Source organism: Phyllobates terribilis, unplaced genomic scaffold (assembly GCF_046119375.1).
Source record: "Phyllobates terribilis strain yellow unplaced genomic scaffold, ASM4611937v1 Scaffold_1__5_contigs__length_1240528914, whole genome shotgun sequence".
Lineage (NCBI taxonomy): Eukaryota > Metazoa > Chordata > Amphibia > Anura > Dendrobatidae > Phyllobates > Phyllobates terribilis.
Genome location: NW_027362761.1, coordinates 1066948233 through 1066975715, shown reverse-complemented (window position 1 = coordinate 1066975715; position 27483 = coordinate 1066948233). Strand labels below are relative to the sequence as shown.

At 44.4% G+C, this 27483-nt stretch overlaps 2 protein-coding genes across 10 annotated transcripts in view; both read left to right on the top strand.

The window, feature by feature from the left end:
* EXOC1 (exocyst complex component 1) overlaps positions 1–4431 on the top strand; it is a 71472-nt gene extending 67041 nt beyond the window's left edge. For all 7 annotated transcript variants that reach the window (XM_073645454.1, XM_073645452.1, XM_073645453.1 and 4 more), the window contains 4 exons: positions 300–483; positions 1366–1565; positions 2869–3063; positions 3894–4431. In XM_073645454.1, the coding sequence (XP_073501555.1) occupies positions 300–483; positions 1366–1565; positions 2869–3063; positions 3894–4046 (732 nt within the window). In that variant the 3' untranslated portion in view covers positions 4047–4431. The remainder of the gene's footprint in view (positions 1–299; positions 484–1365; positions 1566–2868; positions 3064–3893) is intronic.
* Positions 4432–14558: 10127 nt separating this feature from the next.
* CEP135 (centrosomal protein 135) overlaps positions 14559–27483 on the top strand; it is an 87272-nt gene continuing 74347 nt past the window's right edge. For 2 of the 3 annotated variants that reach the window (XM_073645451.1, XM_073645450.1), the window contains exons 1-7: positions 14559–14818; positions 19948–20123; positions 22509–22699; positions 22843–23010; positions 24941–25082; positions 25202–25286; positions 25490–25618. In XM_073645451.1, the coding sequence (XP_073501552.1) occupies positions 20011–20123; positions 22509–22699; positions 22843–23010; positions 24941–25082; positions 25202–25286; positions 25490–25618 (828 nt within the window). In that variant the 5' untranslated portion in view covers positions 14559–14818; positions 19948–20010. The remainder of the gene's footprint in view (positions 14819–19947; positions 20124–22508; positions 22700–22842; positions 23011–24940; positions 25083–25201; positions 25287–25489; positions 25619–27483) is intronic. The other variant, XM_073645449.1, reaches the window with a different exon arrangement.

Below are 27483 nucleotides of genomic sequence, written 5' to 3'. Positions count from 1 at the left end.
TAGATGAGTAATCTAATTTCTATGCAAAGAAGCAATGAATGCTGTGTATTCTACTTACTGTATTACATTAGGTGACTCTACAGGTGAGAAACTCTAGTTGTAGCTGCGTTGGTGATGGTCATAGGAGGTGAAGGAGCCTACCGACCCCCTGCTGTACTCTGCTTGCTAAGACTAGTACTAGTCATTGCCTAATACATTTTTTGTTTTTCTTTTTTCCATGTTATCCCTCCTTCCATGTGGTATTTAATTTTGTCATAGGATGATCTACTGACACTTCTCTTCTTCTCATCATTGTTTAGACCAACCAGATCAAGCAGATGGAAGACGTCAAAATCTCAAAAAAAAGCAAAGTCGGTATCCTTCCATTTGTGTCGGGGTTTGAAGAGTTTGCTGAACTGGCAGAGTCAATCTTTCGATCAGCTGAAAGACGAGGAGACTTGGATAAAGCTTACACAAAACTAATTAAAGCAGTTTCCATAAATGGTACATTTTTTAGAAGAAAAAAAAACCCACAAAATCCTAAATGTAGGAAGCAAGGCGCCTACCTACTGCACTCCAAATCATATCAAGCAGATAATAGACCTATTTCTTTGCTGGTCAAACACATATGCAAAGAAAATAATAGATGCATAGTAATAGTAAAATGTAATAGATTGGTTATATTGCTATTAATTGCCATCTATTTTTACTAAAGAAGATGGACTTTGTAGCAAGAAAAAAAATCTTGCTAAAAACAGTGTGTGGATTATAGTCTGAAGGCAGCTTCCTGTGATCGAGGAGAAGGCTGACACAGCGTCCTTTACGATCACTGAGAGAAGTGTGCAGCGGTACAGCGCTCTGCTCTAGCCTGACATTGACTAGTAAAATTGGTGCAGGACAGGAGAGCGAGCTGCCAGCGCCTACACGTCACTAAAGCTGCATGGACGCTACAGGTCCTGACTAGATGAAGGACTTTTCAACTTGTCATCCGTCAGTTGCCTGGAAGGAACTTTAAAATGTTTTAGTGTATACAGTGTAGAGCAGAGGAGTACAAGTGTGTGTATCAGAGGTCAGTGTGGGCGTAGCAGTGTTGTGTGCTGTAAAGCTATATGTGTATATTACACAAGCTGCAGAGGAACACTAACAGGAGAACTATTACCTCCCTATTCTTCCGTATTGCATTAAAATTAGTGAGATCGACCTCATTAGGGAAGATTTAATTAGTAGTAAATGTTTTTCTTTTTTTCTCGCTGTCTAAACCTGCGGTGCATGTTATAATAAGTTGTGTGCAAGAAATACAGTAGTTATGCAAAGGCTTCTACACACATACTGTACATCCAATAGCTAAAAAAAGGAAAACATCTTCTCATTTCTATCTTCCTTCAGTTGAAAAAGTTGCAATTGAAAGCCAGAAGACTCCTCGAGATGTCGTCATGATGGAAAACTTTCACCACGTCTTTGCTACTCTTTCACGATTAAAGATCTCCTGTTTGGAAGCAGAAAAGAGAGAGGCCAAGCAGAAATATAACGACCATCTGCAGTCCTATGTCATACACTCCCTGGGACATCCTCTGGAGAAATTAAATGTAAGGTTTCCTCGAAGGGTCATTTCCTGATGCGTGCTTGGAGGTGGATATGATATTGCACTGTTGCTATTTGAGACATGACAGAAGTAAAGTCCAGGAAAGAAGGTGGTCAGCATCACTCACTGCAAGGGACACACGTCCATAATCCTCAAGGAACCCACTCGAGGAAATATCAGCATACAAAAGTAAAAGACAGCGTCCATACCAGGGTGTTAAGTTGCAAAAGAAGTGTTTATTCCGCCATCCCAAAACACGCAACTGAACACCCTGGTATGGACACTGTGTTTTACTTTTGTATGATGACATAAGTAAAGAGCTTTAAAGAGGTCCTCTTCAGCCTGCAGGAGCGCACTGCTTCCCGGCCTCTGGCTTTCCTGCGGGTGCAGCGTGCTCCTGATTGGCAGTTTGGACCTGTGGCATGATTGTTCTTAAGGGCCCAAACTGTGAGCTCTCTAATGCTGAAGGATAGAGGCACTGAATCATTTACAAGCTCTATAGAAAAGAGCTCTGCGCTCATTACCTAAGGGACTGCTTTCTCTGATCGACTGCAGTGGTGGCCGGACACTAGGCAACGAGCAAAAAAAAAAACAGTAGAATGAAATATCTCTCCATCCGTTTTGAGAACGGAGAGGATATTTAATAACATGTAGCTTGCAAATTTATTTGCTTTTTTTAAAGCACTTTGCAATTTTAACCATTTTTGATGAGACGAGCACTGCAAGCCTCATACGCTGGAGGGGACTGAGCGGCACCTTCCCCCTTTACAATAATGTTTTTGTACAGATTCTGCTAAACACCCTGCCGCCTCCATATACAATCAGAAACACACTGTGGTACAGTAACAGCTGCGGATTTTATCTGTCTATGTGCATGCTGACAGTCTGCAGCAGGTTATTGTCTCAGAAGTGGTTGAGCTTATAACAAATGTTTATTCACATGATGTCCAATTTTTCTGCACAGTAATTGACCTGCTGTGTGGATTTTAAAAATGACAGCTTGTCAACTTTCAGATGCAGATTTCACCCCTTTGAATGAGAGGTGTAATCTGTTGCAAGTCTGCAGCAAAATCTGCACAGTTCACACTTGAAGTTGCGTCATAAAATTGTGCTACCTGTTGATCCCGCCTAGTCCCCGTACAGCACTACAGTTGCCCTATTGGGACTCCATTTCTTGTTTGTTTTTTTTGCACTGAAAAAAAAAATCTTCTCATTTTCACATTATTCAGTACTATGCATTTGTGTGCTGATGATGGTTATTGTGGTCGTCAACTAATTGTTAGTGCATTTACTTTGCTTCTACAAAGATTTTCTTTGAAGGGGTGAAGGCGCGTGTCGCCCAGGGTATCGGCTATGACGAAGTCAGCTACCAACTGGCGTTCAGCAAGCAAGAACTGCGGAAAGTCATAAAGGACTATCCGGGAAAGGAGGTGAAGAAGGGACTAGATAACCTCTACAAAAAGATGGATAAACATCTGTGTGAGGAGGAGAACCTGCTGCAGGTGAGTGGATAAAGCCTCATTCAAAGAAACACTAAAGCTGGAATTCAAGTAATGATCATGGAAGCCGAAAGTGTCGCACCTTCTCCATCATAGTGGCCACGGTCAGCCACCAGACACTGAGCACAGTTACCATACAATATGGCGGACTCGTTCCTGCTTCCTAGAATCCCTGCTATTTAATATATCCATGACTTGATAGGTGAGAACTGTCTAATTGCTGGGGGCCTTTAGTGATTTCACATTTATCATCAATCCTGTGTATAGGTGATAAATTAGTTTTTGTGGGACCCTTTGTATACAGTGGTTACGGAAAGTATTCAGACCCCTTTACATTTTTCACTCTTTGTTTCATTGCAGTCATTTGGTAAATTCTAAAAAGTTTATTTTTTTCTCATTAAAGTACACTCTGCACCCCATCTTGACTGAAAATAACTAAAATATAGAAATTTTTGCAAATTTATTAAAAAAGAAAAACTGAAATGCAGAGTGTACTTTAATGAGAAAAAAAATTAACTTTTTAGAATTTACTAAATGGCTGCAATGAAACAAAGAGTGAAAATTGGAAAGGGGTCTGAATACTTTCCGTACCCACTGTACATTCCTCCTCGCTGCACAGCCATGATATTCCAAGCACCCCGCCACTCCATTCATTGTCTTTAGGACTGACGAAAATGGCGAGTACAGCGCTCGATTGTCCACATAGCGGTATATTGTGATGGTTTGTTCTCCTACCTGAATTTTTCTTTTTTCGTGTAAGTTTAGTATTTGCACCTGTATGTGACTTTGCTGTGCCCTTACCAATGTGATGTGGTGCCTGTTCTGTTCCCCAGGTGGTTTGGCACACCATGCAAGATGAATTTATCCGCCAGTATAAGCACTTTGAAGGTTTGATTGAGAAATGTTACACCGGAGCCGGTATCACCATGGAATTCACCATCCAAGACATCCTGGAGTATTTCTCTAGCATTGCACAATCTCATTAGGAAAGCTGGATGCATTGAAAGGAATTTTCTGATTCACCTACAGAACCTAAAGGATGCGGCTCATGGCTTCAATCCTTGGGTGTGTTGGATCTCCGCACTGTGCATCGCTGCCATATAACATGGTGTACTAGTTTGTTTGTTTGTTTTTTCATGGAGTTTTCCTTTAAAGAATAAAAAGCACTTTAAGTGTCATATAAGTGAAAGGAAAGAGGATGAGTGAAATAAGCTGAAAGAAGACGTCCGTAGCCCGAACACTGCACACACATTACAGGACTACAATTATGGCAGTGTTAAAATGTCAGCAAGGAGCAAAGTACATTTTGCTCTATCCGGCCGCAACTCCTCTCATTATCATCACAGGAAATAAACTTCTGTCATCATCTTCTGTCCATTCTCCGTTTTTATATTTGTAGGGTAGATTTGTGGCAATAATGCCTCCATTACAGGTGCCGCTGGCTCGAGCTCCTGAAGAAGATCTGCCCAATTTTGCAGAGTTATATTATCAGATTGTGTGATACCATGGCCGAAGCAGGGCGACCTCCTCATCAGGAGCTGTGATGGTGATGGACACAGGGCTTTTATGCAATTAAATAGAATTAAAGATGTTATCTGCATTGGAAAGTCCCTCTTTGATTTTAGGTGACATGTGCAGAATGGTTCAGTACTGCGTGACGGGGAACCTTGCCGGCAAAGCTGTCCCTAATTTGCCATGGTTTTGCATCATGTCTGGCTGAAGCACATGAAATCTTGTGTTTCCCCTGTAGTGGGCAAGTACAAGGGAAGAAGTTGTTCTTATGAGAAATGTTTATCAGTTGTGCGACATGCTACTTTCTCGCAAATAACCCATGCCAACCCGTCAGTGGGTCTCCCTACAGTAACTGATCCTGGGTGAACCTGGCTGCTGCACATAGTCAGTGACCTTACAGCACCACCACAGGGAAAACACACAATAATGCAAAACCATGTCCGGACTCCCACAAGGAGAGGTCTTCTAATAGGCTCCATTAGGCCACTTGTGCACGGATTGGAAAACCCATCCCGACTACAGGTCTCCTGACCTTTGCTGATTGCCACATCTATGTCTAGGAGGTTCTGATCCGGAGACCAGGCACTCGGGTTTTCTGATCCAAGCACACGCCATGTGAAACCAGCCTCATAGATGATACATCCAATTCTAACTATTTTTTGCTCTATTAAAAGTTTATTTCCAGCCATGGGTGTAACTATAGGTGCAGGGGTAGCAGTGACACCCGGCCCTGGAACCCAGACAGCCTTTCGGCCCATTTGAGCAGCCTATTAAACACCTGTGATCGCTTGCGGCCCTATTGATGATTTTGCTTTGGGGACATGAGCTTTATGTTACACCTCAGTTTCCAGCTAATGACAACAACTAATTACTGTGCATGTCTACACTATAAAAACTTTTCTGTAAAACTGGAAACAGTCTTTAAAGGGGTTATCCTGGACTCTTTTTTTTTTTTTTTTTTTTTTATATGAGGCTAGGAACTTACAGGCAGGGAGTTTCTAACTACCTACCTGTTCTACTCGGCAATCACAGATTGCCCCTGCCGGCAATTCTGCCGCTTCACGTCAATAGAGCAGCTCTTACTGCCGGACTGCTCTGTCCACAGGGTGTGACTGCCACCATCATGCTGACTGACAGCCAGCTCCCCGCAGTTAGGCAGTGGAGAGACAACTGCCAATCAGCATAACACCGGCAGTCACGCCCCATCAACAGAGCTAAAGAGAAGCAGCTGCTCTGCCAACGTGACTTGATGCTGAATCACTGGCAGGAGCAGTTTGTGACGTGATGCTGAATCACTGGCAGGAGCAGTTTGTGACGTGATGCTGAATCACTGGCAGGAGCAGTTTGTGACATGATGCTGAATCACTGGCAGGAGCAGTTTGTGACGTGATGCTGAATCACTGGCAGGAGCAGTTTGTGACATGATGCTGAATCGCTGGCAGGAGCAGTTTGTGACATGATGCTGAATCGCTGGCAGGAGCAGTTTGTGACGTGATGCTGAATCACTGGCAGGAGCAGTTTGTGACATGATGCTGAATCACTGGCAGGAGCAGTTTGTGACATGATGCTGAATCGCTGGCAGGAGCAGTTTGTGACATGATGCTGAATCGCTGGCAGGAGCAGTTTGTGACTTGATGCTGAATCGCTGGCAGGAGCAGTTTGTGACTTGATGCTGAATCACTGGCAGGAGCAGTTTGTGACTTGATGCTGAATCACCGGCAGGAGCAGTTTGTGACGTGATGCTGAATCACCGGCAGGAGCAGTTTGTGACGTGATGCTGAATCACCGGCAGGAGCAGTTTCTGACGTGATGCTGAATCACCGGCAGGAGCAGTTTGTGACCTCTCTGTGCCAACAGAGATCGGCGCAGGTTCGTTTTTAGAGAAAAATAGAATCGTCCTGGAGAATCCCTTTTAACTCCCCTCCTAATGTGGCTTTGATAATGGGTATTTCTGAGTCAGACAATCCAGAATAGAATTTTTCCCAGACTGACAGCAGATGATGCCTGGAGCTTATTTCCGTGTTTCTCCCCCGTACACTCCTCATTTACTTGGGTGGATCTTTCTGTAACAGATTTTGCCCCAGTAATTGTAATGTCCTTTACACTGTCGCCAGAAATCCTTCACTTGCTATTTAAGGTGGGCGATTTGGATATTGTACTGTTTTTTTATTAATGTAAATGTTCTCAAACACTGGTTAATGTTATCGCTGTTATTTTTACTTTTTTTTTTTTTTTTTTTTTTTTGAGGGGGGGGGGGCTAAAATTAAATCTTTTGGTTGAAAAAGTGTGTTTTGCATTTTACTTCTCCCTTTTTGGGTTACTTACATTAATTCATTTGTTGGGTTTCTTCCCGATTTCACTATAAATATATCTGTGTATTTTACTTCGGTTTCTGTCTTTATTATAGCAGAGTACGGCTGGATTCGCAACCGTCGCTTTGCGTTTTCGTGAAGTCTTCGTTGCTTTTTAATAATGTTATTTTCTTTTTTTTAGACTAACAATGCTTACCTTCAAGTCTTTAGTGAAATATTTAATCGGAACCTGTCATGTTAAAAAACCCCTATTACTCTGCAGATGTGGGGTTAATGTGCAGGTTAATAGTATTCTAAAGCCGTGCGGGCCCCGCGCTGAAAGCCCCACTGCCGGGAGGAAATGAATTTTATTCCTCCGGCTTCCAGTCATAGAGGCACGGTCAGCTCTCAGTACATAGTGAGCAGCGGCTGAAACTACCGCACTAAAGCATTGCCGCATAAAACCACATGACTGTGTCGATAAAGTTTTATCAAAGCCAAATACCAGGAAGTATAACAAAAAAAACAACTTTATTTAAAACATGACACCAAGAAGAGACAAAAGCCACCAAGTCAAAAACACCATAAAAATGCCCTCAAAAAAAGCAATGAAAAAAAATGCAATTAACTGAATTTACCTAAAAGGAGCAGAAATCCTGCAGAAAATCTGCAACATCAAAAACTCACCAAAGACTCATCGTGGGAACGTAGCCTTATCACTTGGGGTCCGCGATGCCGTGTGGTAAGTGGGCCGTGCCATCATACAGACTTGTATCACCAAGCTGCATGCAATATGCTTACCATGAGAAAACAACTAGTCCTCATGTGTCTGTGCACCTGGCCTACAGTATATGGAGCGATTCCCGCCGTTTAAGGTAACATTGCCCTAGACGCACATTCATCAGACGGAGGCCAAAAGTGTGTTCATGTGGCTTCTCCCTGACCATTTGTGTAAGGGTATAGGAAAGTGCCGCCGACTGCTCCTATACAGAGGCCGCTGCAAAGAAACCTTTCCCATGCAGTATATGGTTACTTACAATGGACCCCTATGGGGGAGGGATGTCTCGGCATCCATCCTGGCAATGGCCACCATCGGGCACATACCTCCTAAGTGTATGCACCTGACAATGGCCATAAATGTGGAAAAAAAGATGTGTTTCCTGAAAGAAAGGGGAGGAAAAAAAAAGTGTAAAAATGAAAATTGTTCTTGGCAGAAAGGGGATATATTATAGACAGTGACTAATATGACAATCACGAAAGATGTATATGGCACTCCTGGTGATGAGGTGAGGTGCCCAAGTTGGGTTCCAACCTGTGGTCAATATAGTAGAAGAATTCGGCGTTCAAAAGGATACAGTAAATGATAACCAGCGTATAGCAGCACTGTAGAACCGCAACGCGAGGATGAGCACAGCGACGATCAATGCGGTTCTACAGCGCTGCTATACATGGACTACCATTCAAATTCCAAGTCGCAATCGGTTCTGATGAAGGTCCATATGTAGGATTGAAACGATTGGCAATTAAACTTATTTACTGCAACCTTTTGAGTGCCGAATTCTCCTACTATATTGAAATGACAATCACATCTGGAGACTGGATACAAGACAGATCTGCGCAATGGTCCCACCATCTATGCTAGGGCACGTGAGGACGAGTATATAAATTAGATGTGTGTTGTACAATTTTTGATCGGACAGCCCCTGACCTATGCACTGCTTTCTTACGATTCTTGTATGACACTCACCCATTCAAGTCTATGGGAGCAAAGAAAAGAAACCTGATCCTACATGGAACATTTGAGTATCCGATTTTTGTGGATACATATAGATTATTATGAACCTAGGAAACTGTATTTGATCATGTACAGTTTATAGTGTAGATGTATGAAAACAGCTGTAAATGACAGACACTGGAATGGAAGCCAGTGTAAGACCACGGCCCCACTATCAGTATTTGGTCAGTATTCGGTCAGTATTTTTTCTCAGGAGTGGGAGCCAAAACCAGGAGTGGGTGATAAATGCAGAATTGGTGACTTGTTTCTATTAGACCTTTTCTCTGATTGTTCCTCACCTGGTTTTGTCTCCCACTCCTGAGAAAAAATACTGACCGAATACTGATAGTGGGGCCGTGGCCTTAGGATCACACACTACGGCTATGTTCACATGACTGTGCTGTCCATGGAAAACTGAGCTCCCACCAACAGATGTAATTCGATGTGCAGTAATGGGGATTACCAGAACCATTTTATTTTATTTTTTACTATGGGTCTAATAACGAATAGGCATGTAGCTGCTAACTACCTGCCTGCTCTACTCGCTGCCGGCACAGATCGATCACTGACCGCTCTTGCCGGCGATTCTGCTGCTTCACATCAACAGAGCAGATCTTCCTCTTCTGGGATGCTCTGTGGACGGGGCGCAGCTGCCGGCATCATGCTGATTGACAGTCGGCTGCCAAGAGGAAGGCAGCAAAAAGATAGCTGTCAGTAAGCAGTAAGGCCCCATCAGCAGAACTCAGCAGAAGAGAAGCTGCTCTCTCGACGTGATGTCAATGGACGCGCTCCACGACAGGCAGGCCTTTTTAGGCCCATAGTAAAAAAAAATAAATAAAATAACCCTGGATAACCCCTTTAAAGTGACCGTTTTTACACCTGTTTGTGTGATAGTCTCATCTGAAATCCAGAAGAATTTCTATCATATTAAAGTCTAAGAGGCAAAATATCAGATCCCATGTGGCTCATCTGTATAGTATGTCTAGTATTTATGGATCCATTGCCATCATTAACACAGGAAACTTTGTTCTTGTACATTACGGCCACTGCTGATGGATAAGAGCAGATGTCACACAGCTGACAAACAGGTGAAAAATCTTCTGTTTTCTGAATGAAGATGGAAGGACATCTACAGCTGCATCTCATTAAATTAGAATATTATCAAAAAGTTCATTTATTTCAGTTCTTCAATACAAAAAGTGAAACTCATATAGAGTCATTACAAACAGAGTGATCTATTTCAAGTGTTTATTTCTGTTAATGTTGATGATTATGGCTTACAGCCAATGAAAACACAAAAGTCATTATCTCAGTAAATTAGAATACTTTATAACAGCTTGAAAAATGTTTTTAAAATCCGAAATGTACTGAAATGTATGTTCAGTAAATGCACTCAGTACTTGGTCGGGGTTCCTTTTGCATCAATTACTGCATCAGTGCGGCGTGGCATGGAGGCGATCAGCCTGTGGCACGGCTGAGGTGTTATGGAAGCCCAGGTTGCTTTGATAGCAGCCTTCAGCTCGTCTGCATTGTTGGGTCTGGTGTCTCTCATCTTCCTCTTGACAATACCCCGTAGATTCTCTATAATAGATTCTCTATGGGGTTAAGGTCAGGCGAGTTTGCTGGCCAATCAAGCACAGTGATACTGTTGTTTTGTAAACCAGGTATTGGTCCTTTGGCAGTGTGGACAGGTGCCAAGTCCTACTGGAGAATGACATTTCCATCTCCAAAAAACTTGTCGGCAGAGGGAAGCATGAAGTGCTCTACAATTTCCTGGTAGACGGCTGCACTGACATTGGTCTTGATAAAACCCAGTGGACCTACACCAGCAGATGACATGGCTCCTCAAACCATCACTGATTGTGGAAACTTCACACTAGACCTGAAGCTGATTGGATTGTGGTCTCTCCACTCTTCCTCCAGAGTCTGGGACCTTGTGGAGTGTGTCAATGACTGCCTTCTGGACAGCGGCGTACATAGGAATCATGGGGCCCCATAGCAGAAGTTCTAATTGGGCCCCCCCCCCCCCAAAAAAAAAGTAAATACTTGTCGTGGTCACACAAGAGCAGATCTCACAACTTTCCATCCGTTACATAGTAATTTTCCCCCTGCTGTAGTCCTAGATCCCTCTTTAATTGCCCCATAAAGTGTCATGCCAACAAAAGTGTCCCCCAAACACAGTATGATACCCCCATGGTGAATTCCTCCACATCCGCAGTATAATGTCCCTGCTGTACCCCACCTCAACTCCCAGGGCAAAGTATGGTGACCCCAACACAGTATGATCCCCCAACTGTGACCCCTTAGAGCTAGAGAGGATGATGCATAATAAGGGAGGGTGTTATACATAAAAAAAGGTGAAACTATATAACTAAGTACGGCGCTATACATAATAAGTGAGTACACTATATACTGAGTATGCTATACATAATACGGCTACATTCCTGCATCTGTGTGCAGGGTCGGTGTGCTGCCCACTTTTACAGATGCATTGAGCATGTCCTATTCTAATCCTCAAAATCGAATCAGAACAGGACATTCTCTGACCCTCACAGATCTCATTCTCAGATCCGTGATTTTCATGGATGTGTTATGTATCTATAAAACTCTACGAGTCCGTGGACCATGCGATAAAAAATTCTGGCAGCACACGGACATTTCACACAAATGTGAGAATGCAGCCCAAGGGATTTTACAGATAACATTATCACTCCAAGTCACACAGTGCAGATACAGAATAATATTTACATCCAGGAACTTACCGCTAACGTCTCATCTGATCAGAGTCAGTTTCTGCTGCTTCTTCTCCATCTGGTCAGACCTTTATGTCGACATCTCCCAGCCACAACTCATCTTGTCACAATGATCAGTACATCCCTAAAAATAACAAGGTCACATATATTGTATATATACTTGTGTCTCCCCCACACTGTGCTCCTGAATACAGATATGTACCCCACCATTAATATACTATTAGCCACTTAGTAATCAAAATATAAAGTGATAAGCAGCACTGTGCCCCCCATTAACTATAATCTCCATCGGCCAATAATATAAATTATTCAGTCTCTGTGACTCTCCCCAATTAACTGTAAGGCTATGTGCACACGGACAATATACAAGGCTTTGCAGTACAAGCAAAGTGAAACCCCCATCATTGCTCTCTCCTAGCACCCCCATCATTGCTCTCCCCATTACCACCATCCCCATCATTGCTCTCCCCAGTCCCACCATCCCCATTATTGCTTTCCCCAGCCCCATCATTGCTCTCCCCAGCCCCACCATCCCCATCATTGCTCTCCCCAGCTCCATCATTGCTCTCCCCAGCCTCACCATCCCCATAATTGCTTTCCCCATTGCCACCATCCGCATCATTGCTCTCCCCAGTCCCACCATCCCCATCATTGCTTTCCCCAGCCCCATCATTGCTCTCCCCAGCCCCACCATCCCCATCATTGCTCTCCCCAGCCCCACCATTGCTTTCCCCAGCCCCACCATCCCCATCATTGCTCTCTCCAGCTCCATCAGCCCCATCATTTCTCTCCCCAGCCCCACCATCCCCATAATTGCTCTCCCCAGCTCCATCATTGCTCTCCCCAACCCCACCATCCCCATCATTGCTCTCCCCAGCCCCATCATTCCTCTCCCCAGCACCACCATCCACATCATTGAACTCCTCAGCTCCATAATTGCTCTCCCCAGCTCCATTAGCCCCATCATTGCTCTCCCCAGCCCCATCATTGCTCTCCCCAGCCCCACCATTGCTCTCCCCAGCCCCATCATTCCTCTCCCCAGCCCCATCATCCACATCATTGATCTCCTCAGCCCCATCATTGCTCTCCCCAGCTCCATTAGCCCCATCATTGCTCTCCCCAGCCCCATCATTGCTCTCCCGAGCCCCACCATCCCCATCATTGCTCTCCCCAGCCCCATCATTCCTCTCCCCAGCCCCACCATCCACATCATTGATCTCCTCAGCCCCATCATTGCTCTCCCCAGCTCCATTAGCCCCATCAGTGCTCTCCCCAGCCCCATCATTGCTCTCCCCAGCCCCACCATTGCTCTCCCCAGCACCATATCCCCATCATTGCTCTCCCCAGCCCCATCATCCCCATAATTTCTCTCCCCATCCCCCTCATTGCTCTCCCCAGCTCCACCATTGCTCTCCCCACTTCCCCTCATTCTCCTGTTCCTCTCCCCAGCGTTTTAAGTTAAAAAAAAAAAAAAAAAAAAACTTACCTCTCAGCATGCTCTCCTGCAGAATCCTCCTAGTTGCTGGCAACTTTCTTCCTGACCCAGGCGAGCGCTGCATGATGATGTCATCAAGCTGCGCGCGTCTGTGTCAAGGAGGAAGCACAGAATGGATCCCTCCAGCTCTGCTGCCATTTTCCTCCTGTCAGCAGCAGAGCTGCAGTGATCGCTCCATGCCCGCCGCGTGCAGGGAGCAGCTGCACCGGCGGCGGTGTGTCCTCCCCTGGACTGCTATGGGGCCCCCTCGCGTCACGGGCCCCATAGCAGTCGCGTGGCTTGCCGCCATTGGCGGTACGCCACTGCTTCTGGACATCTATCAACTCAGCAGTCTTCCCCATGATTGTGGAGCCTACTGAAACAGACTAAGGGACCTTTTTAAACCCTTAGGAAGCCTTTTCTAAATTCTAATTTACTGAGATAATGACTTTTGTGTTTTCATTGGCTGTAAGCCATAATCATCAACATTAACAGAAATAAACACTTGAAATAGATCACTCTGTAATGACTCTATATAATATGAGTTTCACTTTTTGTATTGAAGAACTGAAATAAATTAACTTTTTGATGATATTCTAATTTAGTGAGATGCACCTGTAAGCCCTCTGTGATCTCAGCCCAATGCTGTGGATGTGTCACCAACCACGTTCCTAGAATTGTGGAGCCGTGAGGGCAGTGACTGCTGCCCCTGATCCCGCTGCCACCACTCATGGAGTCTGCTCCTTAGGGCTTATGGGGATGGGGGGCTGCACATTGCCATGATAAGGGCTCGTTCACACATCAGTGATGAGAATATCAGTGTGGCTGTCATCAGTGTTTTTTTATCAGTCTCATCACAGTTTGGTCAGTGTCAGAATTTTGTCCGAATTTCATCAGTTTTTTCTTGGATGAGAAACAACAAAAAAAAGTTTCTCCGCCTCCCATCAGCCCGGACAGACTGCACTCGGATGGCATCAGAGTGCTGGATGATTTTTTTTCACAGACCCAGGAAAAGCCCCTCCACGATTACTGTCATCCAGGTGAAGAGGCCGAGCGCTGGCAGGTTATTGTACACCGCCCGGACTCGGTGTCACATAGCCATCATACGGGAGAGCGGAGCGGACGCTAACCAGGCTCCAGGCACAATAAGGCCTCGTCCACACATCCGCTTTTCTTGTGCGAGGGCCATCTATGGTTCTCACAGATGACGCTCTTATCTATGATAGTCTAGGGGGCTGTCACATGATTTTTTTCCTTAGACCAAGAGAAGTCCAATTTTGATCCGACTCCGAGTAATCAGTCTGGTTTTTTTTTTCGAAAAAATCAGTGGTGTGAACGAGCCCTAAGACATGCAATGGGTCTGAGAGCTGTGACTGCGATAAAAATTCGCGCCCGACCGGTCCTGTGGCTCCTCCCCCTCCCGAGCTCACATTTAACACCTGCCCGATTCTGCCCATTGCTCACAGGTGACAGATCCGCCTGCACGGGGCGGGGCTTCACTACGTCACTCAGTTCTCTTGTATGTGGGCGGGGCTTCACGGTCACCGTTCCTATGGGGGCGGAGCTTTTCCTGTCACTGGCTTCTCCCATAAACAAAGGCTTCGTCCTATCACGTGCTGCCCTCACATGGGCGCAGTTTTGCGGCACTCGGACGTGGGTGGAGCCGCGCTGCTCTCATTACATAAGGGCGGGGTTTATTAGAGCATGTGACAGACGTTAGGAGACGTCACCCGGCTTGGAGGGCGGACAGGGAAGGGTTGCTATGAGTTACGGGCGCTGCGCTCCCCAGCTCCAGGCCCGGCTTCCTGCGCGCCATTTTCAAACCGCTTCTGCGCCCGCCGTCCACATCCCCCACACATCCCATGGTCCCTCAGTGTGACCTCCGGCGTCTCTCCGCTCCAGGAGCTGATATGAGGCCGTGGACGTCCGCGGTGACCGCACACTTCCCTGTCCGGTAGGTCCCGTCTTCCTTCTTGCCCTCATAGTCTCCGTGTTATGTATAGTGTACCGGCCGATCAGTCCCCGGCCCCGCCACAGACTGCCGATCTGTATGTAGTGTACAGACAATAAACAACCATATCGCCCGATGTCTGGTGAGCGATGTCTTCTGTGATTCATTCCCACACATCTCAGACCCCCCCTGGACTTCCATCCCACAGTTACGGCACCTCCGTAGTGTGGTGTCAGGTGGTGGGGACACCGGGAACCCCGCTGAGCCGGAGACCCGTCCGGTCGGTGCCTCCAAGTGCAGTGCGCATGTGCGACTACAAACCAGTCACCGCTGCAGCAGTCGCACTGTGTGTACAGGACCTTCACCCATGGATGGGCCATCACCCTGTGATCACTTCTGCTCTATGGGGATATGGGAGCCCCCATACTTGTAGGTAGTGGGGGGATCCCTGCATGCCTCCCCCTGGCCTGAGTGTGACTGGTGGGATCACCCCCCTACATTCTCCTACATGTACGGCCGTCCTATGCAGGAGACGTCCTACGGGTGAGGGTCAGCCCTAATTCTCCTGGCTGTGTTATAGTGGACATAGATGTGCCCCCAATCAAATGGTGGGGCCACATCCAGGCAGGGGATACATGGGCAGGCGCTGACGGTCCTGGTAGTCTGGTCAGTGTAGACGGAGGTGTCCTGGGGCCCACACCTGTCACCAGGCCTAACCTCCGACTCCCTCATACATGGCTCATGTTTAAGTGATAAATTTACTGTAGCACAGATTCATCTCAGCTAAAAGTCTAAACCCTTAGATCAGGAATAGGACAGACATTTATAGGACATTTCATAACTTTCCCAAATTCTTATGAAAAAATATTCCCCACAAACTGCATTGAACTACTGTACCCAATTTATTATATATTTTAGGAGTCCGTTCATTTTATCACGACTCCACCAAAATGGACACCAACTCCGACTCCACAGCCCTGCATGTCACACATCATGATGTAGCCTGCGGATCTGACTGTTGGACCACGTTCACACATTCAGTATTTGGTCAGTATTTTACATCAGTATTTGTAAGCCAAAACCAGGAGTGGTGATAAATACAGAAGTGGTGACGTGTCTCTTAGCCTATGTGCCCACGTTGCGGAAATGAAGCGGAAAATTTGCTCTTCATTTCCGCATGTCCTTTCCCGGAAAAACGCATGCGGGTTTCACATGCTTTTTTCGCGCGTAATTCACGCGTTTTCGACACGCGGAATTTCCTTGCGTTTTTTATTGCATTGCAAAGGAAATTCCGCATGTGGAAACGCAAAATTAATGAACATGCTGTGGATTTTTGAGCGCATCAAAAACGCTGCGGAAAAATCCGCAGCATGGGCATAGGACTTACGGATTCTCATTGGGGACCATGGGGTGCAGATTACCAAGCGTTTTACAAGCGTTTCCGCTGCGGAAATTCCGCATAAAATACGCTTGTAAAACGCTACGTGGGCACATACCCTTATACTATTCCTCTGATTGTTCCACTGCTGGTTTTGGTTTATAAATACTGATGTGGAATACTGAACGTGACCCTAAGCCTTATATCCTTACTACACTTTGTTCATTTGAAATAAATCTGTCTGTTGCCTGTGCCGCCTGCGCTCCTCCTCCCCTGATCCCTTCTGCGCTGCTTGTGTTCCTTGTGCTTACCCAGTCTTGGATTTTGTATTGATCCTGGACCTCTGGTTCCCAGATTCTGGTGCTGTCGCCCAGTGTACATGTCAGCACTGATGTCCGTATATCGGCAGGCTCCAGCGTGCTCTCATGACCTGTGTTTGGGACATACTGTGCACACACGCTTTGAGCCTTCTTAAGTCACAGACACATTAGGGGAAGGAGATGAGCGGGGCTGGATATGCTCCATGTACAGCACATGATCTGTCAGCGAGAGAGAAGTAATGCAGTCATGTGATGGGAAACTATACACATCACCAAAAAAACCTGCCCATCTAATATCACCACAATGCGAAGTTCATTAACTGGATTTTCTCAAGATGTATCTTCAGGAGCACACCGGCTTCCTGCTTCGTTAGGTCCTGAAGATCAATATTGCAGACGAGAGCCATAGTCGCGCTAGCAGGGGCAGCTTTGCCTCTGCAACATGAAGGAAGCGCAGGTGCACTGAGGCTGGTTGAATGCTGCCAGCATTAGAGTGGCGTAGGTCCTGCTGTGGGGCGTAGGTCTGCTCTCACCGCTTGTTCATTGCCTATGTGACCCGCCACTCTGAGACTGCGAGGTGGCCGGTAACCTGGTCACTATAAAATAAACAAAATCCCTCTGTTGTTTAGAACTGAGCGGATGTTTAATAAGAGTTAAATGATAAAGTTGCTTGTTTTTGCAAGTACTTTGTAATCTTGCCCGTTTCTGAACTTGAGACAACCCCTTTAATCGCTCCTCACCGCGCTTGTTGGAATGTTTCTAGACGCTTTCCGTCCTTGAAAGGGAACCTATCAAGTGAAAAATTGCTGTTGACTTGCAGATATGCAGTTAATCTATAGATTAATAGTGTTCTGAACCTGCCTGGCTACTGCACTTAGGGCCCCGCCGCTGGGAGGAAATTAACTTTATTCCCCATGGTAACGTTCGATATTCAATCACGGGGCTGATGCCGGCGAGGGTTCAATCACTGCTCAGTGTATAGAGAGCAGCAGTTGTCAGTGTCAAGGGTGTGGTTTCAGGCACTGTTCTCTATTCGCTAAGCGGTGACTGAAACTGCAGAAACCTGCAGATTAACCCCATACCTGCAGGTTAATAGCATATTTTTCACATGACAGGTTCCCTTTAAAGGGGGTTTCCAAGAATGTACTAAATGGCCTCTGTCACATAATTAAAACAGCAGTCTATCCTAGTATTGTGTCCAGGACAGGCAGCAGTAAGAAGAAACACCGATCCCGAGACCTGTGTCTCAACTCACAGAATAGCAGTATCGCAAGCACATGAGCACAGCTGCTGGAGAAGGGCTGTGATAGGAGAAGAAATAAATCTCCTTGACTGAGGCTGGAGAAAAAATCATTTGCACTCAGTCAGCCAAAGAGTGCCCTCCAGATTGTTTATACAGCAATGTTCCCAGGAATTCTTGTTCACGATAATCATGCAGTGTAAAGGGACCTTACAGAGGACCTTTCAACCTTGTTTGATAGATTCAACTTCTTATTCTCTTTTATTTGGCAGGGCTGTAGGGCGAAAATCCAGCATTGGATACTGTGGGATCCCTGGATGCAAGGAGGGTCTGCTCTCCCCTTGGATCTCGGGTTATATCCAATTTACATGCCCTTTTGTTGGCAGTTAGTATGGAACCACTATATAACCAGATGAGAAGCAAGTGGGAGACATTAGGAGCGATGAGCACTGGGGTTCGCCTTGGGAGCACCTAAACATATTTCCCCTAACTATATTGAAAGAGCCACACAATTATGTATTCTTCACCATACATATTACATTACTTCCAGAATGCACCCGGTACTACCACAGTTCCTGGATAAGCTCTCCAATTGTCACAGGGGCCAGGAAATGTTTTTTCACCTCCTACAGTGTGGAAAATAAGTATTTGATACACTGCCTATTTTGCAAGTTTTCCCACCTACAAAGAATGGAGAGGTCTGTAATTTTTATCGTAGGTACACTTCAATTGTGAGAGACAGAATCTAAAAATAAAATACAGAAAATCACATTGTATGATTTTTACATAATTAAATTTCATGAAATAAGTATTTGATCACCTACCAACCAGCAAGATTTCTGGCTCTCACAGACCTGTTAGTTTTTCTTTAAGAAGCCTTCCTATTCTGCACTCATTACCTGTATTAATTACTGTTGTTTGAACTCTTTTCCTGTATAAAAGACAACTGTCCACACACTCAATCACACTCCAACCTCTCCACCATGGCCAAGACCAAAGAGCTGTCTAAGGACACCAGGGACAAAATTGTATACCTGCACAAGGGTGGCATGGGCTGCAGGATAATACAATAAGCAAGCAGCTTGGTGAGAAGGCAACAACTATTATTAGCTGGCACAATTATTAGAAAATTGAAGAAACACAAGAGGACTGTCAATCTTCCTCGGTCTGGGGCTCCGTGCAAGATCTTGCCTCGTAGGATAAGGATGATTCTGAGAAAGGTCAGGAATCAGCCCAGAACTACACGGGAGGACCTGGTCAATGCTGGGACCACAGTCTCAAACATTACCGTTAGTAACACACTATGCAGTCATGGATTAAAATCCTGCGCTCACGCCAGCACATGTCCAGGCCCGTTTGAAGTTCACCACTGACCCTCTGGATGATCCAGAGGAGGCATGGGAGAAGGTCATGTGGTCAGATGAAACCAAAATAGATATTTTTGGTTACAACTCCACTCGCTGAATTTGGAGGAACAAGGATGAGTACAACCCCAAGAACACTGTCCCAACTGTGACGCATGGTGGGGGAAACATCATACTTTGGGGGTGATTTTCTGAGAATTGCGAGATGTTTTGATTTGTCCAAAGGTGGGGTGAGTGAAGCGGCCGCTGATTGGCTGCAGGGATCTTGTGTCAGCATCGGAGGTGAGTATAAGTGCTATTATTTTATTGGGGGGGGGGGGGACATAGTGATTCAGTTGTCCGAGTAGTGGACAACCTCTTTAAGTGTAAGTTTAAGTCTGGAGACATAGCTGTTGACTGACAGCTGCCTATAGGGTGTGTTATAAGTCAGTGCTTCAGGTTCTGTTTTGTTTTCTGTGATTTCATTGTTATAAAATAATGCTGCGATATGTAAACTGGTAAATGTGATAAACTGTACAATGGTGAGTGCACGGCCTCAGTGGAGGGGCACCGTAGAGCCCTGATGTAACATGGCCGCACACACAGTGGTAGTAGGACGCTAGTTGTAGTCATGTGGGCTGACACTCCCTTGTAGGCCGGTTGTTCTGCGTGTCATCTAACAAACAGAAAGCGTTCCTCATCCAGATCTCTATAGAAGAAAGCTGCAGAAACAGCATCAGCCATTGTGTGCTCATCACTCTTATGTAACTGGCGTGCAATCTGCAGTTTACTTTGAGAATGGATTACAGCAATATCTTATTTCTAAGCTCTTTTCTTGTATTCCTGTGCAGACACTGAACTAAGGATCAAACTGCAAAGAATCAGACGGCCTCGTCTATGTGAAGATCGCTACAATGAGCACCGCCGCCGAAAGAAAGTTCTTAAACCTCCGCAAACGTCTGGACCAGCTTGGCTACAAGCAGCCGCTGGGCATCGAGTCCTTACCTCTTGTAGAAAAGCTCTTCAGGTATCTTGGAGCTTGGGGTAGAGCTGAAATAAGCGAGAGATGTGTCTTGTAAGATGCAGCACACAAGAACTCACAGTCGTGTGAAAGTGAAGGATTTTCTCATGTTTCATAGAACAAATCATTTCGTTTCTGTGAAAAGTAGTAGATTCTCCATATTCTTGCTCCAGTCTCATGGCCGTACCGAAGTGATGTGGTTAATCAGCGTGAGTTATTAAAGGGGGGTTCTGCCCCTTTTTCAGAAGTGGCCAGATGGAAGGGATGGTTGTAAAAGAAAAAGTGTTACTTACCTCTACAAACCCTACAGCTCTAATGGACTCTGCTGGATCCGGTGATTACATCCATAGAGTCAGACAGGCACCTGGCCACTTATTGGCTGATGGCCTGAAGCCCCCTCCATCTCCTGACCTTGCAGTCAATCATCATATCCAGTTAATATCAAAAAACAAACACTGTGACCCATTCTTATTAATTAGTTATAGTTAGTTAATTAAGGTCCGGAAGGTACCTCCCAAGAACCGTTCCAAATGTAATTACCATCAGGCGAACAGTAAATAGCGACTCACTGTATTTTAAACATAATTGACAAAATGTATTAGTAAATATTCAGCGCCATAGAATCAATAGCGCTATATAAATTAATTAATAATAATAATTACAAAAATACAACCACAACAGATATAATCCCATAAAAAACGGATTCGCCGGTTTCAGACCCGGGACCAGAGGGTATGTATGAGTTATACATACGCCGGCCAGTGGGCACGGCCTCACTCTATACACTTGTATTGAGCCGAGGCTGCGCCCAATCTAGCAGCACGGCCTCATACAAGTCCATGGAGAGCGAGGCTGGGCCCACTGGCCGGTGTATGTATAACTCATATATACCTTCTGGTCCCGGGTCTGAAACCAGCGAATCCCCACAGTGCATGCTCTGGGAGGGGGGGGATTCATAAGTTTGCAGTCATGCAGAGTGTGACTAATCGGTTTGGACCGGAGAGCCCCTTTAATTCTGAATTCAGACATCTAAATATCATGGTCTGAGCTCGGACCAGGATTTCAGAAGTTAAACTCATCAGTCTCATAGGTGCATATACAAGGCTGATAAGTTTAAAGGGGAATCTGTCAGCTGGTTTTTGCAATCTAATGAAATCAGCATGATGTAGGGACAGAGACCCTAATTCCAGCAATGTATCACTTAAGGTCCATTTACACAGACCGACAAATGGCACAATATGATCGCTCGCCGATCAGTAAATTTGATTGCCAAGAACAATGTTTTTTTGCGCTGAGCTAAAGATCATTTTACATGATGAATTAGCGTTTTGCTCGTTCATAAAGTGATTTGCAATCTGTTTACACGGCAAAGTAATCGTGAAGTATGCTTTTTTAATAACGCTCGTTCATGATTATCTTGCAGTGTAAATGCCCCTTTAGTTTACTGGGTGCAGCAGTTGCGATAGAATCACAGTTTTCTCTGTTGCAGATCTAGCAGAGCTCTGAATGCTGAGCTGTGTATAACCCCACCGCACCACTGATTGGCGTGCAATGTATAGTGACAAAAAGCTGCTAATCAATGCTGGGGACATGGTTAGACTAGGAGGCACAGGGGCAACTTGACCAGTTAGTGACATTCTCCAGGTGATAAAACATTGATTGTACTGAAACAGCAAAACACAGCTTAATAAGTAACACTGGAATCGGAATCTGAGCCTATACATCATGGAGCTGTCAGATTAATAACAAAAACAGGCTGACATTCCCTTTAAGTTAGGAGACCAGCCTGTCCAGAAATCATGGTGCAATTTCTGGACCCCAGTGAATGATAGAGCTTTTTAGGCCACAAATTGTTGCTCTAATATGTGAAGTTCTGTGCAGACTGATTCAGATGCTCTTGTAAATACAGTACATAGACGTTATCTTATTTAGGTGGCTTAAAGGGGTTGTCCACTACTCAGACAACCCCTTCTGAATCCCTACGTTTTACCCCAAATAAAATAATAACACCTATATTCGCCTCCGGTGCCGCCACCGTTCCGGCAGTGTCAGCACTGGATTTCCCGGGGATCTTGTGACATTCTTATGTCACGCAAGCCCTGCAGCCAGTCAGCTTTGGCTTCACTCTTCTCACCTACAGACGTAATTGACATCTTGATTTGTCCGGAGGAGGAGTGAAGCCAGCACTGATTGGCCAAAGGAATTGTGTGACATATCACATGGTCACCGGGAGAGACCTAACTGCCCCAGAGGTGAGTATAAGTGTTATTATTTTACTGGGGGAAACATAGGGATTCAGGAGGGGTGGTCTGAGTAGTGGACAACCCTTTCAATGTGTTAGGTTTTAATTTTGTTCTTTTTTTAGTGACTCCTTGCTTTTGCATTTTTCAGTGACCTTGTTCATACGACAGAAAGTCTTCGCAATGCAAAGCTAAATGCTGGCAAGAATGAGAAGGAGAACAAGAATTTTGATGCGGTGATAGAACCTTACAAGGCAGAAAATGCCAGACTCGTCAGAGAGAATAACGAGCTTCACTTAGAGCTTCTGAAGATCAAAGAAGAATCGGATCGCCACATTAAAGGTCAGGCACCACACCAAGTCGTCTAGTAAGAGCTGCTTTGTTAAACAGCTTAGTATAACGCTTTACAAAGAGAATAATCAAATATTTGGAAACCCTACATTCTTGTGGATTTTCACTTAAACATGTTTTTACTTTTTCTGAAGACTTGAAAGCTTCTCTGAGAAAACTTGAACACCAAACCGCTGACCTGAAATTCTTAAATAACCAATATGTCCATAAAATCCGGTCTATGGAAAAAGAAAGCAAAGCAAAGGCTGAACGGATTCAACAACTTCAAGAGAAGAACCTGCAGGCTGTGGTGCAAACACCAGGTTAGTTCTGGTCAGGGAAGTGTGCTCTGCTAGATATCATTCAGTGGTGGCACGTAGATTGTCACCACTCCTGTTTGTCCCTGTCCTGTATACTGCCCATATTATGGAGGAAGAACGTGTAAATGAACGTGAGTAGCGCTACAATGCTTATATGTCTCTGGAGTCACGTCACTGTAGTTAGGGAAGATTTTTAAAAATACAGTACTGTTGGAAAAGTTTTAGACAGTTGTGGAAAAAAAGTGTCTCGATTAATAAAATTCAAAGTGAAAGAAGAAAAGAGAAATCTAAATCAATTCAATAATTGGTGTGACCACGCTTTACCTTCAAAACAGCATCAGTTCTTCTAGGTACACTTGGGCAAAGTCAGAGATTTTATGGGGTTATAGTCAGATGTATGAGTAAGCAATTATACCAAGCTAAAACAGAAACAGCTGTTTAGGAAGCTTAAAACTGGGGGAGGAACAGCCAAACTTTGCTGCAAAGTGAGGTTATGGAAGACAGTTTAATGTCAAAGGTCATTCACCATGTCAACACTGGGCACAGTAACATGAAACTAGGTAGTTATACTGCATCTGCAAGGTCTCTCTCAGGCACAGATTTTTAAGCAGCATGGGATTTTAAGATGAGCTTGCATATTGTGGCCAAAATATCAACCAATGCTTCTTGTATTTTATACATTGTTTTCATCTTTTTTTGAACATTTTTATTTAGTGTTGGTTGGGTGAATTGGGTGTGTCTGTCCTTGGGGGGTGCACTTATATAGTGTTGGGCAGCTTGCGTCATCAATAGTCTGTAAGCCAGACACTGTGCATCACATGTACCTCTGTGACTGGCGTCCTATGCAAGCCTCATCTTTGTTCATTTTTAATACTGGGCAGCCACCCCCTCCATGAATTAGTAGGTGTGTGAGTGGTCGTTTCATCAGTATTTCGGACCTGTGCTGCCCCGCCTTTATCATGGGGTCTTCAGCCAGGCAAAGATTTTAAAGCAGACTGTTTTTTCCAGATGTGCTGTTCAAGGTCTTGTGAAGGAGCACCAAGAAATGGGCAACTTTGTGTGCTGTAAGCACGGTGGTCGGCCAAGGAAACTTAGTGCAACAGATAAAAGACACATCATGCTTACTTTCCTTCCAAATCGGAAGATGTCCAGCCGTGCCATCAGCAGCAGAGGATGAATGGAGCGTGCTCAGGAGCTGAGCCTGCCCTGTTCCCATCAGATGATGAATGTCATTCAGCCATATCTGCCTCTAATGGCAGCAAGTATAACAGAGCTTCACTGCGGCTATTAACCTGTTAAATGAAATAAGAAGCCATCTAATCCACCCCATTTCTTTTACTGCTTAAGTATAAAAAGAACAGAAAAAAAAACGTATGCAAGTTTGGTATCTACGCTACCATGCTGACTTGCAGATTCATTTTCACTGATTAATGAATGAACGCCATAAAAACAAAACCCAAAAAACAAAGTCGGAATTGCAGTTTTTTTTTTTTTGCAATTTCAGCTCACTTTTTTCCTTTTCCCAATACATTATATGGTAATATGAATGGTGTCATTCAAGATTACAACTCGCCCTACAGCACACAAGCCCTTGTACTGTTATTAGGGTGGAGATATACATAAGTTATGGCTATTGGAAGAAATGAAAGTGCAAAAATAAAATATTGCTCGGTCCTTAAGGGGTTAAAGGCAGAAAAAGTTCCAAAATTATTCTTTTTATGTGACAACAACCAGACATTCTACAGGGTGTGTAGACACTGTGTCCTCTGTATAGGCTGAGCTCCTGTGTGCTTACTACACAGATGTACGGGTGTAAATCTTTAAAATGTTTCATTAGAGATAAAGGGTTTAGGCCTCAAACATTTTTTTTTGCCTACTGTATGCTGTGTTAATTCTTATTTTCCCAGGTGTTCATATTCACTATTTTATTCAGGTGGAAAGAAAAGAAATATACCTTTCAGGCGTCAGCGCATGCAGATTGATCAGCCGATCCCTCCCTCAGGAGTCAGCACTCATCCCGTCCCACAGCCAGAGGATCCGTACGTTGCAGATCTTCTCCAAGTAGCAGATGACCGGTAGGTCTTCATATAATGTCGTCAAGCCATTTTATAAGCTAGATATTTTATCCATTATTATGTGTCTTGAGGTTGGTTTCTGGCATGCTGTCATTTAATCAGCTTATTGTGCTTATCAGAATACGAGAGCTGCAGCAAGACGTCGCCTCTCTGCAAGAAAAGTTGGAGTCTTCAGACAGAGCAGTGAAGCACCTCACCCATCAGGTTGGCTTTTTCTCATTCAGCATGTGTCATATTTGAAGATGTGGTTGCCATTTTTTTTTTAGATCTGGACCTCTCCATTGTTTTTGGATTGTTGTTTGTAGCTGTGACTCTTGAAGAGAGTCCTATAAGATCTCATCTGATTGGCAAAGATCTGTAATAGTGTTATATTGTATTATTAATTTGATTTTTTTTTTCCTCTTAAGGTTGAAATGAGAGACAAAGAATTAGAGCGATTAGCACTAGCATTGGATGGTGGGCGTTCTCATGATGTTATTTCTTTGGAAGCCAGATATAGAAGTAACGAGAAACTTGTTGCCCATCTAAATCTGCAAGTAAGTTACACTTCTAGGGCTTGTTCAGCAGAGTGTACATCACATATATGTGCTGTCCGCATGCAAAACTGATAGCGAACGGACAGCGCACTAACCAGTGGAAGTCAGTGGTGTAATTTTACATCAACGTTTTTATTCATGGACTGATGGTCTGTGTGTAAGAAATCTCAACGTTCACTAGTCATATTCTTGAACTTAATGGGTGTGTTACAAAAAGAACCTCACGCCATCCGTACGGCATCTGTTTTTTACAGACCAATTGCAATTAAAGGCAGGAGCCAGACGTCACCGCGTGTGCATGCTCGCACAGTGCGCAGACAGGAGACACAGCATTCACTCTGGGCCTTAGATACAAGTCAATCAATGTGAGATGTACTAAGGCGTAGGCCACGCCAAGGGTGCACCGAAGCACCCTCACTTGCATATCAAATAAAAGTTGATGTTTTTTTTTTATTATTATTATTTAACTATAAAGTTGAGCTATCTTTGCCTAATATGATTTAAATATGTAGTAGGTTTCCTATATAAATGTTTAGACTGTTTAAATACCACCATCTTGGGGATGACAGACTCCCTTTAATGTTGAAAATGATATTCAAACTATTATAGTCTAAACTTTGAATGTAACGCGAATATTATACAGATGAAAAAAAATGGACATTTGGATGACAATGTGGATGAAAAAGTGACAATTTCTTCTGGGCGAAAAGAGAGGATTTTTGGGCTTACCATAAAGTCCCTTTCTCGTAGCCTTCATTGGGAGACACAGGAAACCATGGGTGTATGCTGCTGCCACTAGGAGGCTGACACTAAGGCCACAGCCCCACTATCAGTATTTGGTCAGTATTCGGTCAGTATTTTTTTTTCATGAGTGGGAGCCAAAACCAGTGAGAAATAATCAGAGACAGGGTATAATAGAAACAGGTGCACCCATTCTGAATTTATCACCCACTCCTGGTTTTGGCTCCCACTCCTGAGAAAAAATACTGATAGTGGGGCCGTGGATTAAAAGTAACTACCTTTAAGAGAAAAAGTTGGCTCCTGCCTACTGGCAAAACAAAAAACCCACCGGGGCAACATGACAAAAGGATGAGTTCTGTGTCCCCCCAACAAAGGCTATGAGAAAGAGATTTTACAGTAAGTCCAAAAGTCCTCTTTTTTCAGGTGCTTCATCGGAGAGATTGGAAGCTATGGGACATTCTGAAGTAATTCCAAGGGCAGTAAATATGTATAAATGTGTAATTCAAATCCCTCAAGTAGTAACCTGGGTGACTGCCGCTTACAGCACCTTTTTGCCCAGACTCACAACGACCCAGGCAAAAGTGTGAAACCTGAAGAATTTTGAGAAAGCATGGACGGCGGACCAAGTAGGAGTTTTACAAAACTACAACCCCTGGCAAAAATTATGGAATCACCGGGCTCGGAGGATGTTCATTCAATTGTTTAATGTTGTTGAAAAAAGCAGATCACAGACATGGCACAAAACTAAAGTAATTTCAAATGGCAACTTTATGGCTTTAAGAAACACTAAAATAAATCAAGATAAAAATTGTGGTACTCAGTAAGGGTAATTTTTTTCAGACCAAGCGGAGGGAAAAAATTCTGGAATCACTCAATTTTGAGGAAAAAATTATGGAATCACCCTGTAAATTTTAATTTCCAAAACTACCATCTGCATCAAATTAGATCTGCTTGTTAGTCTGCGTCTAAAAAGGAGTGATCACACCCTGGAGAGCTGGCTCCAACACTAGAGATGTCAATTGAAACAAAGGAGAGGATTATCAAACTCTTAAAAAAAGGTAAATCATCACGCAATGTTGCAAAAGATGTTGGTTGTTCACCCGTCAGCTGTGTCTAAAATCTGG